At 43.4% G+C, this 15,314-nt stretch overlaps 1 protein-coding gene across 6 annotated transcripts in view; it reads right to left on the bottom strand.

Moving 5' to 3' along the window:
* lpgat1 (lysophosphatidylglycerol acyltransferase 1) overlaps positions 1 to 15,314 on the bottom strand; it is an 81,808-nt gene that overhangs the window by 8,663 nt on the left and 57,831 nt on the right. For all 6 annotated transcript variants that reach the window (XM_067988953.1, XM_067988952.1, XM_067988949.1 and 3 more), the window contains one exon: positions 2,718 to 2,824. In XM_067988953.1, coding sequence (XP_067845054.1) covers positions 2,718 to 2,824 — 107 coding nt within the window. Of the gene's footprint in view, positions 1 to 2,717; positions 2,825 to 15,314 lie in introns of those variants that run through there.

A 15,314-nucleotide genomic window follows, 5' to 3' on the forward strand; every position in this document is an offset into this window, starting at 1 on the left:
TGCAGTCTGAGAATATTCCCAAAACATCCTTCCACAAGTAAATATCTCATCTGAGTAAGAATCGCAGAATGCTATAGCACAGAAACAGGACATTCAGCCCATCAAATCTGTGCTGGTGTTTTTCTCCATGGTCTAATCTGGTTTAATCCAGTCTCCATAAACTAGATTACTCTTTTTCAAGTAACTGTTTAATACTCCTTTAAAAAAAAAACTTGTGGACTCTACTTCAACCACAGTTTGTGACAGCGAATTATAAATTTTAACCGTGTGTATAAAAAAAATTCTAAACTCCTCCTTCAATTTGTTATGATTATTTTAAATTTGTGCCCTCTCTACCATTTCACTGACCAGTGGAAACAATATCACTTCTTATCTAATCATAATCCTTTATTATCTTGAAGACCTCTATCAGGTCACCCTAACCTTCTCAGTTCCAGTAAAAACCTCTAATTTTCAGATCTCTCTGTTAAATTTTAAGATTGTACTCGAGAAAAGTCAACTTAGCTGCAATAAACTAAACACAGCCAATTCAAAATCTTGCAATTTACTCACCAAACCTTGATCCAACTGAAATGTGTACGCCTGGCTTTTTACAATGAGTGTTCATGATTCGAGATGGAGAAAGGTCATCCTTCTAAGTCTGACCAAATCTGAATTAAGTGACCTGACCTGAACAAGCCCACTCTTGGACTTGGAACTTATTTTGAGCCGTGTCTCAAACTTCCACTCAATGCTTTAGTGGTTTTATTGAAAGAAAAGTACTTTGAATGACTTTCATATTTCAATAAATTGGTCTTGACTTCAATAATCAGACAATACTGGTAGATAAATAAAATTCCAGCCACAGGATGAACTAACATTATGACAGGAGATGAAAGCTCCTTCTCCCCTCTTCGAAGCCTTCAAAAGAAGTACATTTACAACTGTGAGATGACACAAGTGTTTTACGTAACCCAAAACCAAAGAGTCATGAAAGTGTTAGTTTCGCTGTAATTCAGTCCACAGTCAGTGTGTTGCTAGGTGCCATCCACAGTCAAGGGGGAGAATCTGATTAGATTATCACAAATGGAAAAATTCACAGGAACTAGCCACAAAAATAATCAAATGGAGCTCACAGAATGGGAATTTTGCTTGTTTAAGAAGACTTTTTGTTAACATAATAGGAGCAGGAGTTGGCCATACAGCCCCTCAAGCCTGCTCCACCATTCAACAAAATCATGGCTGATCTTTGACCTCAACTCCACTTTCCCACCCGATCCCAATAGAGTCCAAAAATCTATTGATCTCAGCCTTAAACACTAAACGCCTCAGCATCCACAGCCCTCTGGGGTAGAGAATTCCAAAGATTCACAACCCTGAGTGAAGAAATTCCTCCTCATCTCAGTCTTAAATGGCTGACCCCTTGCCCTGAGACTATGTCCCCTAGTTCTAGACTCTCCAGCCAGGGGAAACAATCTCAGCATCAACCCTGTCAAGCCCCCTCAGAATCTTATATGTTTCAATGAGATCACCTCTCATTCTTTTAACCGAGACTATAGGCCCATTCTACTCAATCTCTCTTCATAGGACAACCCTCTCATCCCAAGAATCAATCTAGTGAACCTTCGTTACACCCCTCTAAAGCAAGTATATCCTTCCTGAGATAAGGAGACCAAATCTGTACTCAGTACTACAGGTGAGGTCTCACCAAAGCCCTGTACAATTGTAGTAAGGCTTCCTTACTCTTGTACTCCAACTCCCTTGCAATAAAGGCCAACATGCCATTTGCTTTCCTAATTGCTTGCTATACCTGCATGCTAACTTTTTGTGTTTCTCGTACAAGGACACCCAAATCCCTCTAAACACCAACATTTCACAGTTTCTTACCATTTAAAAAATATTCTGTTTTTTTATTCTTCCTACCAAAGTGAATAACCTCACATTTCCCCACATCAGCCACCTTCTTACCCATTCACTTAACCTGTCTATACCCCTTTGCAGATTATTTGTGTCCTCCTCACAGGTAACTTTCCCACCTAGCTTTGTATTGTTAGCAATTGTTCTCGTAGGACCAATGTTTCCAACAATTTGAAAAGTTGAATTTTTGGAAACTTTAGTATTAGTGTTGAAGCTACACATGGCATATGGAAAATTCTAAAATGAAAGCTGCTGGCTACCTTCCTTCTTGCAAATAATAGCAGTTTAGGTAACAGTATTCAGTGAGCAGCTGAACCCTTCAGACCAGGAAGTTCCCAGGTTGATTAAAATAAGTTGGGTTGAGTGGATCTGTCTGCTGTAGATGTCCTTAAGTGCAGTGTTTAGGTCTGGTGAATTCCAGACAATGTATATAATGCAGGGTTGTTTGCTAAAGGTTATAGAACAACAGGCAGACCTGGGTGCCATTGCTGATAACTCAAAGTCCACAAGCCATGCGCCAAGATCATTGGGAAGGCAAATAGGGTTTTGGCTTGTATTGCTAAGACAAAGCAACATAAAAGTAGTAATACTACACTTAGGTTGTACAAGGCCTTCGTAGAGCCACACTTGGGAGTTTTGTATCCAGATCTGATCTCCACACATGACGAGGGATATTAGGGCATTGGTGAAGGTATGGAAGAGGGCAACTAAATTGATACACAGTCTTAGGACTCTGAGTTACAAGAAATTAAAACCAAGGTCTGTGCCTCAGAAAAAAAATGTCAAATTTATACCTTTTCCACATCCTAAACAGAACTCACCTGTTTCATAAAAATGTGTCAAGAGTTCCTCTTTTTCTACAAACCGCTGGTAGAGCCACCTGGTAAGAGCCTCACTCTCTATAGGAACGTCCTTAATGGGATAGATCCTGCAGGAAATCAACAGGGAAAGTACACTTTAGCTAATCAGAGAGGAAAACTTAGTGCTGGAGGCAATCAGTTTTATTACTACAATTTTTTTTAAAAACCTATAAAAGATTTTATTCCCCTGTGCAGCAAACAATTGACAGGTTACCAGATTATTTGTACCACATAAATGCCAGGCCAAGACCATCTCAAAGAAAAAGCCCAACCACTTCCCACTGACCTACAATGGCATCACCGTCATGCCCCCACCATCAGCAGCGTGGTTGGGGGTGGGGGGGGGGGGGGGTGCGAGTGGTGGTGGTGGTGAGTGGTCGCCATTGACCAGTAATTTAACTGGATCAGCCATATCAACATCATGGCCACAAAAGCAGGGCAGAGGCTTGGTGATCTGCGACAAATAGCTCACCTGATCCCTCAAAGCCTCTCCACCATCTACAAAGCTCTGGTTAGGAGTATGATGGCATACTCACCACTCGCCTGGTTATGGTGTAGCTGCAACAACGCTCAAAGAGCTTGGCACTTTCCAGGATAGAGCAGCCTGCTGGATCAGGCACCTCACAACTAGGCTCAATATCTAACCTCTCCATTACCAGCACACTGTGGCAGCAGCATGCATTGTCTGTAATAAACTGGATAGCCAGGTGTAGGAGGATAGAATACTAGAGCTTGGTCTTCAGATGCTTCCAAGCCTTTATTCACATAGATCCACATTACACCCACCACATTCGAGATAAGCTCTTTTATATATGGATACGAGAGCCCCAAATGATACACACCTCCTGAATACAATTAACACTAATTGATATAAATCACATGGATACAATTAACATTATAATTGTAGGATGCACTGCAGCAACCATCTTCAGCCAGAAGTGTCGAGTGGATGATCCATCTCGGCCTCCTCCCGATATCCCCACCATCACGGAAGCCAGTCTTCAGCCAATTCGATTCACTCCACGTGATATCAAGAAACGGCTGAGTGCACTGGATACAGCAAAGGCTATGGGCCCCGACAACACCCCAGCTGTAGTGCTGAAGACTTGTGCTCCAGAACTAGCTGCGCCTCTAGCCAAGCTGTTCCAGTACAGCTACAACACTGGCATCTACCCGACAATGTGGAAAATTGCCCGGGTATGTCCTGTCCACAAAAAGCAGGACAAATCCAATCCGGCCGATTACTGCCCCATCAGTCTACTCTCAATCATCAGCAAAGTGATGGAAGGTGTCGTCGACAGTGCTATCAAGCGGCACTTACTCACCAATAACCTGCTCACCGATGCTCAGTTTGGGTTCCGCCAGGACCACTCGGCTCCAGACCTCATTACAGCCTTGGTCCAAACATGGACAAAAGAGCTGAATTCCAGAGGTGAGGTGAGAGTGACTGCCCTTGACATCAAGGCAGCATTTGACAGAGTGTGGCACCAAGGAGCCATAGTAAAATTGAAGTCAATGGGAATTGGGGAAAACTCTCCAGTGGCTGGAGTCATACCTAGCACAAAGGAAGATGGTCGTGGTTGTTGGAGGCCAATCATCTCAGCCCCAGGACATTGCTGCAGGAGTTACTCAGGGCAGTGTCCTAGGCCCAACCATCTTCAGCTGCTTCATCAATGACCTTCCCTCCATCATAAGGTCAGAAATGGGGATGTTCGCTGATGACTACACAGTGTTCAGTCCCATTCGCAACCCCTCAAATAATGAAGCAGTCTGAGCCCGCATGCAGCAAGACCTGGACAACATCCAGGCTTGGGCTCATAAGTGGCAAGTAACATTCGCGCCAGATAAGTGCCAGGCAATGACCATCTCCAACAAGAGAGAGTCTAACCACCTCCCCTTGACATTCAACGGCATTACCATCGCCGAATCCCCCACCATCAACATCCTGGGGGTCACCATTGACCAGAAACTTAACTGGACCAGCCATATAAATACTGTGGCTACAAGAGCAGGTCAGAGGCTGGGTATTCTGTGCCGAGTGACTCACCTCCTGACTCCCCAAAGCCTTTCCACCATCTACAAGGCACAAGTCAGGAGTGTGATGGAATACTCTCCACTTGCTTAGATGAGTGCAGCTCCAACAACACTCAAGAAGCTCGACACCATCCAAGATAAAGCAGCCCGCTTGATTGGCATCCCATCCACCACCCTAAATATTCACTCCCTTCACCACCGGCGCACTGTGGCTGCAGTGTATACCATCCACAGGATGCACTGCAGCAACTCGCCAAGGCTTCTTCGACAGCACCTCTACCACCTAGAAGGACAAGAGCAGCAGGCACATGTGAACAACACCACCTGCACGTTCCCCTCCAAGTCACACACCGTCCCGACTTGGAAATATATCGCCGTTCCTTCATTGTCGCTGGGTCAAAATCCTGGAACTCCCTTCCTAACAGCACAGTGGGAGAACCGTCACCACACGGACTGCAGCGGTTCAAGAAGGCGGCTCACCACCACCTTCTCGAGGGAAATTAGGGATGGGCAATAAATGCTGGCCTTGCCAGCGACGCCCGCATCCCGTGAACGAATTTAAAAAAAACTCAGCAAGCTTACCTCAACAAAACTTCCCAGCCCCATAACCTTTACCACCAAGAACAAGAGCAGAAAACATCATGGGATCACCAAGTCACATACCATCCTGACTTGGACATACATCGTTGTTCCTTCATCATTGGGTCAAAATCCTGGAATCCCCTACCTAACACCATTGCGGAAGCACCGTCCCTACAAGGACTGCAGCGACTCAAGAAGAAAGCCCACCACCTTCTCGAAGCAACGAGGGCCGAACAATAAATGCAGTTTTGCTAGCATTGCCCACATCACAAGAACAAATAAAAAGAGAGAAATATCCAGAGTGTTTACAATTTCTACTTTCGCTATTAGATAATAAAACAATACTTTCTAACAAAGAAAATCAAATAACATGTCCTGCTCAGGGTTTTTAATTTCTAAAGGTGGGGTGGGGGATAGAAGAGAGGTTGAATTTACATAGCGCCTTTTACAAGTCAGGACGTCACAAAGCACTTCACAGCAAATGAAGTGCTTTGAACTGTAATCAATGTAGTAATATAGGGAAACTCGCACACAGCAAGGTCCTACAAACAGCAATGAGATAAGTGACTAGATAATTTTTTTGGTGGTGTTGGTTGAGGGATAAATGTTGGCCAGAACACCTGGAGAACTCCCCTGCTCTTCTTTGAATAGTGCCATGGGCTCTTTTACATCCACCTGAGATGACAGACAGGGCTTTGGTTTGATGTTCCATTTCAAAGACAGCAACTCCGACAGTGCAGCACTCCCTCATACTGCATTGAAGTGTCAGCATAGATTAGGTGCTCAAGTTCTGGAATAGGGCTTGAACCCTCAACCTCCTAACCCAGTGATAAGAATGTTACTGAGAAGCCAACGCTGACATTAGAAGGAAGGAAATACCAGGGGAAGCACTCCCTCTTTTTTATGGAAAATAATACTGCAAATTTCTTCCACATTTTTTAAAATAACAATTTTATCATCTGTATGGTGATTGTCAAGTAGGGTCTAGCTCTTCGCCAGGCTGTTTTGGTGATGTTAATTATGCAGATGTCCCATGTACTTCAGACTGGCACCATTCCAACAGCAGGATGGTGACATTATAACAATTTGTATTTACAGTGAAACTTGTAAATTAGGGACACCTAAGGGACTTGCATGAGATGTCCTTTATTTGCAGGTGTCCTTATTTTCAAAATGGTCAATGTAAACTGGATGAACCAAATATCCCAGGATTGGCTCCTGCAGCATTCCTTTTTTTTTGCCCAAACTTGGGATCGGACCTAATTCTGGAGCCCTGCCAGTGGGATGTGATTTCAATTAATCTTCTATTCGTTGGGTTTCCCAGTTCATTAGCATCCCGGGGTCCTCTTGCATTAAGGGAGGGAGGCCCTGATCCTGGGATCTGCTCGGTAGGCAGCCTCCACAGGGGGAGGTGGCTGCTGTAGAGCAGGATTGCCTGGGAGATCGCAGCCATATTGGGATGGTGGGGGTGGGGGGGAAGAATTAATGTCCTGCAGATCCCTGTCCGGGTCGACCTTCCTCTGTGTGCTGCAGCTGCTAATGTTTGAAGTGCTGGGGGGGGGGGGGGGGTAGGGGGCTGTTAGCAGCTCATCAGTACCTGACATACTGGTGGAGTAGGGCTGCCAATTCTCGTTGGAGGCATTCCTGGAGGTTTGATCATGTGACATTCTGACCACATGACATCTGGCCCTTTGATGTTGGATGACATGACAGATGACAGAACGTCTGATCGCATGATTTTTACAAATCTTATTGGATTTACCTTAAAGGTTGGGTTCCCTGTAGGTTAGGATCTTTATTTGTGATTTCGCGCCAACTCAGGCAGGGAAGATGGGAAAACTATGCTCTCCATCTCTCCCCCGGGCCCCTATGCCCCAGTCTTACTCATCCCCCGGGCCCCTATACCCCGGGCCCCACCCCCCCCCCCCCCCCAAAGCCCCCAGTCTTCATCGCTCCCCCGAACTCCCATTCCCCCGTCTCCCCTCGAGCCCCCTTCCCAGCGATTTCAGGGGCTCCCCCCCAGGCCAGTTGTCGCTCTCTGCGGGTGACGGCATAGTGCAGTTCCTGGCTTTTGGTGAATGGGTTCTTTACCCAGCATCCATAGCAGCAGAGAAACCGCTCTATCCCAGGGATAGAGCCGTGCAAGTATTCAATTCAAGAGACAGAGTGGTTTCTCTGCCACTATGGATGCTGGGTAAAGAGAGCTCCATTCCACATAAGCCGTTTCTTGCACTCGCTGCCACCTTGCACTTATCTGTGTGTCCCATATTTTAAGTTGTAAATGGACTTGATCCATAGTTGGTCATTTGCGAGTGTCCATGATTTCACGGTACAACTTGTATCTATTACAATGCAAGTTATTCGGGACTGTCAATAATTGTCCGTTTTGTGCAGGCGTCTGTTTTTTGGGAGTGTCCGTTTGTACAAGTTTCACTGTATACAGCGCCTTTAATGTAGAGAAAACATCCCAAGGTGCTTCACAGAAGCTTAAATCAAAGATTGACACTGAACTCAAGAAGGTGATATTAGGAGGGATTAAGTGTGGTTTTAAAGAGGGTCTTATGAACGAGAGGGAGGTGGAGAAGTGGAGAAATTTAGGGAGGTAATTCCAGAGCTTAGGACTTAGACAGCTGAAGTACTGTTGCCAATGGCAGGGTGAAAGGAATGGCAATGCACAAGAGGCTAGAGTCGCAGGAATGGAGTGTTCTAGGCAGGTTTATAGAACTGGAGGAGGTTACAGATATAGGGAGGGGTGAGGCCATGAAGGGATTTAAATTAAAGGATTAAAATTTTAAACTGGAGGCGTTGGGGGATCGGGAGCCAATGTAGATCAGCGAGGTGATTGGTGAGCGCAACTTGATGTAGGATAGGATATAGGCAGCAGAGTTTTGAATGAGCTGAAGGCAAATGATGGGAGGTCAGCCAGGACAGCAATTAGAATAATCAAGTCTGGAGGTGACAAAGGCAAGGATGAGGGCTTCAGCAACAGACAAGCTGAGACAGGGGTGGAGGCAGGCAATATTATGGAGGTGGAAGTAGGCATTTATGTGATGGAGAGAATATGGGGTCAGAAGCTCAGCTCAGGGTCAAATAGGGCACCAAGATTACAAATAGTTTGAATCAACCCCAGACAGTGGCCAGGGAGGGGATGGAATTGGTGGCGAGGGTAAGCAGTTTGTGGCAGTGGCCATGATGGCTTTGGTCATCTTAATGTTTAGCTGGAGGAAATCGTGGCTCATCCAGAAGCGAATGTTGGACAAGCAGTCTGACAACAGAGGCAGTGGAGAAGTCGAGAGATGGAGGAGGGGTAGAGCTGAGTGTCATCAGCATGCATGTAGAATCTGACCCCTTGCCTTCAGATGATGTCACCAAAGAACAGCATGTAGGTGAGCAGGAGGAGGTGGCCAAGGATAAACCCTTGGGAGACTCGAGGTGATAGTGCAGGGGTAGGAAGAGAAGCCATTGCTGGAGATGCTCTGGCTACAATTGGATAGGTAAGAGTGGAACCAAGCATGGGCAGTCCCACTGACCTGGACAACAGAGGAGAGGCTTTGGTTAAGTGTGTCAAAGCCTGCAGAGAGTTTAAGAATGATGAAGAGGGATAGTACACGAAGGTCACAGTCACAGAGGATGTAATTTGTGACTTTGGTTAGGGGCATTTCAGTGCTTTAGACTGGTCACTGAGCCACTTGACCCCTGGAAACCACACTACAGGCTGAGGATGGAGATTTACCAGCCACAGATTTCCTGGGTCAGGTAGCTCAGGCTGGTTTGAAGTTGTGTCTGTGTACAATGTAACACTCAGATACTTTTTAACAATAGTTAGTGATCCCACTCATAGGTCTCCATAACTGTGATAAAATTAATGTTATAAAAGAAAACAAATTCTATTATTTTTTCTATTAAAAGGGAGTTCATGACTTTTCTTCCCCTTTAACAAAAATGTCTACCAGTCTCTGCTCCCCCACAGGCTGTATTCTTCAAAATCAGTTAAATGAGAATGTGTGGAGACAGATACAGTAGAAGCTTGCGATGGTAATCAAATCATCATCCACTTAAAAAAAAGTGGCTTCCAGTGGGCGATGTCCCTTAATTTCAGCTCTTCTTGTTCTGGTTACTGTAGAAAATTAACACGCACAGCTCTTTAGTGTACCTAGACAAACCCAACCTTTGCACAGATGCAATGGTTTGAGTCATTCTGATCTCATCAGCCTGGACTGTGATGTGGCTGCACAAAGTCCATTCTGTGAATACTTTTTTCATGACCAATTGCTTTTTAAACCACAAAACTGCATATTGCATACTGCAGTACAAAACTAGATTCTTTCTTTCTTAAATATATGCAAGTTATAATGCCAAACATTAAAACCGGCTGAGTAGGCAAAAGGTATTTAACTCTCGAGCTACTGAGCTTCAAGGCAAATCTCATCATTTGATATCTAGTGAGCTTTTTGCAGCAAATTCAGGAACCAATCCCTGCACTTTTGAGATGACAAACCTGTTGGAGATCTTCCTACCCTTGTATTATAAGCCCTAATATATGGAACTGCAGACCTAGTCATTCATTCAGTGTACCCTCTAAACAGTCTGCAATTTAACCATGAGGCTCTCATATATGTTAAATATTTCAGTGAGTGTTTAGGCAATGAAATTCCAATTGAACATTGAACTCCTGATGGAGAAATCACAGGTACACAAGCCTACATTCCATCACTCTGCAGAGCACTGCATTGTTACACCAGGCCACAGAATAATTTCCAATTGCAGATACAATAAAAAAAAGGGACGTAGTGCTAGGAGCAAGATATTGGAGGAATACTTTGTATATCTTATTAGGTACAAGTTACTTTTATTCCATCTGGAGTCATCCTTCAAGCGCTTGTGTGCTAATATGATATTGATTGTTGCTGCGGGACATATACAGAGGTCATAATGATTGAGAGATTTAAACATATCCAAACTGGCAGGCGGTTAAGATTGCAAACATGGCTTTAGTTTGTGTAGCAAACACTTAATGAAGAACTAAAAACAACAATGTGATAGTCAAATAAACAAGATGGATAGGAGAGAATTCCCAGCACTTGGAAATCATTTGTAGGTTACAATGCCATACTAGGGATCAGGATACCCTAACCTGAATGTGCTCTCACAGTATTTACACACTGAAAATAATATAATCACCAAACCTTTTGCTTCCGCTAAATTTTCCTTAAGCATAGAGATCTAGATGAAACTGTAAATACTGAACAATAAAAGGTTCAAGTAAATATGCCAAAGCTGAGATTTTATTCTTCGCCCCTCAAGTACTTAGAATAAATGATCACCCCAGGAATACAAACCAAAACACTGCTCAACCACGCAAAGTAGGTACCACCACTTCCCCAAGCTCACTGCGAGTCATGCTTCCTTCCAACACTCCATGCACACAGTGAACATCAGCTTCTCTCGACAAATTCACAGAATACTAACCCTACTTCTCCCGAACACTCAGTAAATACCACAAATCGCCATTTCCTGAACGGTGCACTGAAAACCATCGGCATATTAAATGAAAATCTGCAGCTGCTGAGTACAAAGACTAAAAGACAACAAGAGGGATCAAGCACCTCAAACAATATCTCCCTCTCTGCTGACAAATCCTCTTACTACTATAGGATCATTGTTGAAGGCAAGGTTAACTACAAACTCCTCCTCTTCATCATTAACTGCATCCTCTATCCTCAGCCGACATCTGGTGCAAGGAGTTGGTTGTTTTGTCTCCAAAATTGAGAACATCCACTTGGCCCCTCCCGACCCTGAGCTCCCCATCCAGTGCTGACCCCAGAATACACTATTTTCTCCACTATCCTGCCCTAGCTCTTATCAGACTGATTTCTTCCAAGCAAACCATCAGCTATTCCTTCGATCTCACCTTGACTCAGTTCCTAACCATGCAAACTACTCCGCCTGGGCCAAGTTCATGCAGACATTACCATCTTCTCCCCGTGCTCAGGTATTATTTCTCCACCCACCCACCCCACACCCCTTTAAAATTCTTGTCCTTCTTAAAAGCCCAGCTTGATATCTCCATTCTTTCTCTTTCTTTTTCTAACCTCCCTTCATCTCTAAAGTCTATCACATCATTACTACCCAGTTGCACAGCCACTTCTCCAACCATTCTGTTTGAATCCCTTGTCTGACTTCCATTCCAATTAGGAACTTTCTGGGAAAGGCATGCTTTTGGCTGCATTGTTATGATCAAAATTAAAGTTTAAATTAATTATTAATATTCCCTCCAAATATTTTTGTTGTGACATCAGCAAATAGGATATCCTACAAAATTATTTGGATTAGATATTGTGCAAGGATGTGAGAGTTTTCTTTGTGTGCAGTCACCTATGTGAACTGGCAGTATAACCCGACACTGCTGCCACCTCCAAGGTATTCTGTACTCTCAGGTTGGCTCTTTTTAAAAACATTTCAGCTTATGCATTAATTCTGAGGAATCACCAAATGTTAATACCCGTTATATCAAGGGAGCTGTATCCCAAATCTCTCTTCCCAGGTTACCGCCAAACCAGCAATTAGTCTCTAAAGAGAAAACAATTAAAGATTTAATTTGCCCCCATTTATCCACACTCTCCATCTTCCTGGCTGTGCATTTTCCTTGGCCAAGAGAACAGGATGAAGGCTCGTTCTATAATTGAGTGCAAAAAGGTGTTCGAGGTTGACTTGAAGTGGCTGATTTTCTCTCCCTTCATGTGAGGAAGCATCTGGCTTCTGCTCAGCACCTCCCTATTGCTGCACAGGCAGGATAAGCAAGCCAAGTGTGAGGGCAATGCAGATGGTCTGGTGCAGTGCATTAGTCACCCACATAATAATTCATTTTAACATATGTCCCCATTCAAAATCATTATTTGTAAGTGCACCCCAATCCCCTACGTGCGGTCATAACAACACTGCTGGATAAACAGTGGGGGTGGGGGAGTTGCACATGGCATTAGCAAAGACTGCTGCTCACCCCCCGGACCCTTTATTAAATGTAAAAATGCTCATTACCTTTTGGCAGATCACACTGGTAACTCAGCAGTGAGAGGGAGATCAAACCTGCCTCCTTCCACTTCACGGTGTTATGCTCATGGCTCCAATGCACAGCACCATCCTAGTGCCTTACAAACAAAATATTTCAACAAACTCAGCTCAGATTGTTTTTTAAAAATAAAGTTCCCAAGAGTTTCACAGTATAAACTATAGTGCAGGTTTGCTGGCAAAAAGAACCATTTACCAGATAACCAGTGTAACAGAGACGTGGATCAGATCTGAACCTCTTACCGTTTTCTCAGATAATCCAAAATTCAAAAGGGAACAATGTCACCTTTAAGACAAAGATCTCGATTTGATTGGCTTGTATATAGTAAGAAATATGAGTAGGTAATTACCTATTAGTTACAGCAAATGGGGGGTAAGCACTTACTAACTCCCTAAAATGTACTTGCCTGCATCAGATTTCTTAACTCTGACATACTTACTAGGGTATATGCCTCAGAATCCATCTAAATAAATACTATGGTACAAAAAAGATACTAAAGAATTTGTATTTTCCATTAACAGGATAGCTAGTTCTGCTTAAGAGAGCTTAGATTTATCTTCACTCGTTTACTCGAGTAGATAGATGAACAGGTTTACTCAGGCAGATGACAGTTATTTTTTGCAGTGTTGAGATCGGGAGTAAACTGTTGACACAGTGCACTTCTAAGAAATCATTATTCATTCATGGAATAGAGAATCAGAGATTAATGGGAGCACCACTGCCTTTTTCAAAATGGTGCACATCAGAGAGATCTATGATCTTGGAAGCATCAATCATAATATTAGGTGAATTAAGGAAACACATGGCATTCTGGTTGACTTTTCTGGAGTCCACACAGCTAGGCTGAAAAGAGGAAGTCACAATACTACAGTGGACAGCAGTTTCCTGTATGACCACTTCGAGTCAAAAAGAAAATCCCAAACTGCTGCTTTTTAAACCATGAATTATTTAGTCACATTCAGTTCCAAAGACTGATGAGAAGATGGAGAAAACAGGGGAAAGAAAAAACTACATCTGCAGCAAGAACCTGCTTACAATTACATTGCCGCATCTTAGGAAGGTGGTCCAAAGGAGATGGCAAGATTCAGATACAACACCTTGGTGAGCTAGGTATAATTTCAAACACCAAATGCATTGCTCAACTGGGATAAATGAAAACTCAACAGGAGTGATAAGTGGCCTTTCAGCCCAAACAGAATAGTCAGCATTCAGGCTTAATTACCTATCAAACACAATTCCTCCAACACAGCATAAACAAATACTCCAGGCTTGCATCGCCAGCAGCCATTGCGTCAGCACTGATATTCACAGCTGTGCAAGATTTGTGAAAGTATGCCCGGAAAAATACAAGGCAAGTCCTGAATGACTTGCAACTCAAACCATTTTTGAGGCTAGTTCTGTCTTCCTTTTTAGGTCTTTGTGCCATTTCCTATTTGAAAGGGTGGACAAGCAATCTCATCAGAGGTCTGTAAAAAAAAAAGCAACTCAGGCTACCCACTAAGGTAGCACAAAAACAGCCCAGGGAGACTGCTTTATATCTTTTTCTCTGTTAGCAAGCACCTAATTTCTCATTTTCTGTCTGCTGGAATAGGCAACATTAAAATTCACTTGGCATTTTCAGGCATAAACTCATTCCCTACCAGAGCCTCCTGTTGCACTACCTTCCCAAAGTCAAAAATCTCAATCTGGGTACACCATAATCTTTTTCGTCTATTGTAACATATTCCTAAAATATCTCCAAAACCTTTTTTTGGGGGGGCGGGGGGGGGGGGGGAGAACGAACATCAATTTCCTTTAATTACTGAGATGTAGTGGCATGAAATTGTACTTGTTCATATTTAGAGCAGACTGCAATGGAGGCAGTGCTCAGTCATACCTCAAACAGCTAAAAGTTTGTTTTTGTTGCTGTGAGACATGGGAGTGCTGCAATAGCTTGATGTAGGCTGCTGTGTTTTTTTTAAAAAAAATCTTCTGTCTTGATATCACCAGAGACGCAAAGCTCTTGTGATATCTGCTTGTGCATGGTGGGATCGGTTGAGAAGGGTACCTGTCTAATATAAAAATCGACCTGAAACGATAACTCTTTCTCTCTCCACAGAAGCTGCCTGACCTCAGTGTTTCCAGCATTTTCTGTTTTTATTTCAGATTTCCAGCATCAGCAGTATTTTGCTTTTGTTTTGGGGCATCTATCTAGTTGGTTACCCTTCGTGACATTTTTGTCAGTATTTGTAAATTAATTGCATCAGAAATTACCCCAGGTCCTTGCAATGCTAATGAGCAACTCAACAGGTAGTAAAGGGGCTGGTGTTCAGGTACTACATTTGAGTGGTACAACTGATTAATATCATGAATGTCTGTCTACTAAGGGTGCATGCACAAGGCTCTTAACATGTTCAAAGTGGGAATACTGCCTACCCTAAGAGTATGTTTCAATGTGTTAGAGGGGTAGGTTAGTTAATATTTACGCCATCAAGGTCATTTGCCTACAATCCAAAGTAACCAGATATCATTACTTGTGTTCTGTTAGCTAGGTGGTGAGTCATTAGGGACCACCATGATATCCTAATCACAGCATGTTGGAAAGAAACACAAGTCAAAGGCACATCACCGACCAGAACTAACATACTATTCATCTGGTAAAATTACCTTTACAATCTAAAGAAAAAAAAAGCAAATCCTGTATTTGTAAATGGTGATTCCGCAACAGGTGGATGGAAAGTCATGGGCTGCACACCCACAATTCCCCGAGACGTGCTCCCAGTGAGCATGGCTTCATTCTGTGTGCCAGATTGTGGAATCTCACCTAGTCATGTCACATGGAAGAACATTTCCAAAATGGCTCAAACACACATTGTCCATTCAACTTAAGAGAT

The sequence above is a fragment of the Heptranchias perlo genome, chromosome 8, assembly GCF_035084215.1.
Source record: "Heptranchias perlo isolate sHepPer1 chromosome 8, sHepPer1.hap1, whole genome shotgun sequence".
Classification (NCBI taxonomy): domain Eukaryota; kingdom Metazoa; phylum Chordata; class Chondrichthyes; order Hexanchiformes; family Hexanchidae; genus Heptranchias; species Heptranchias perlo.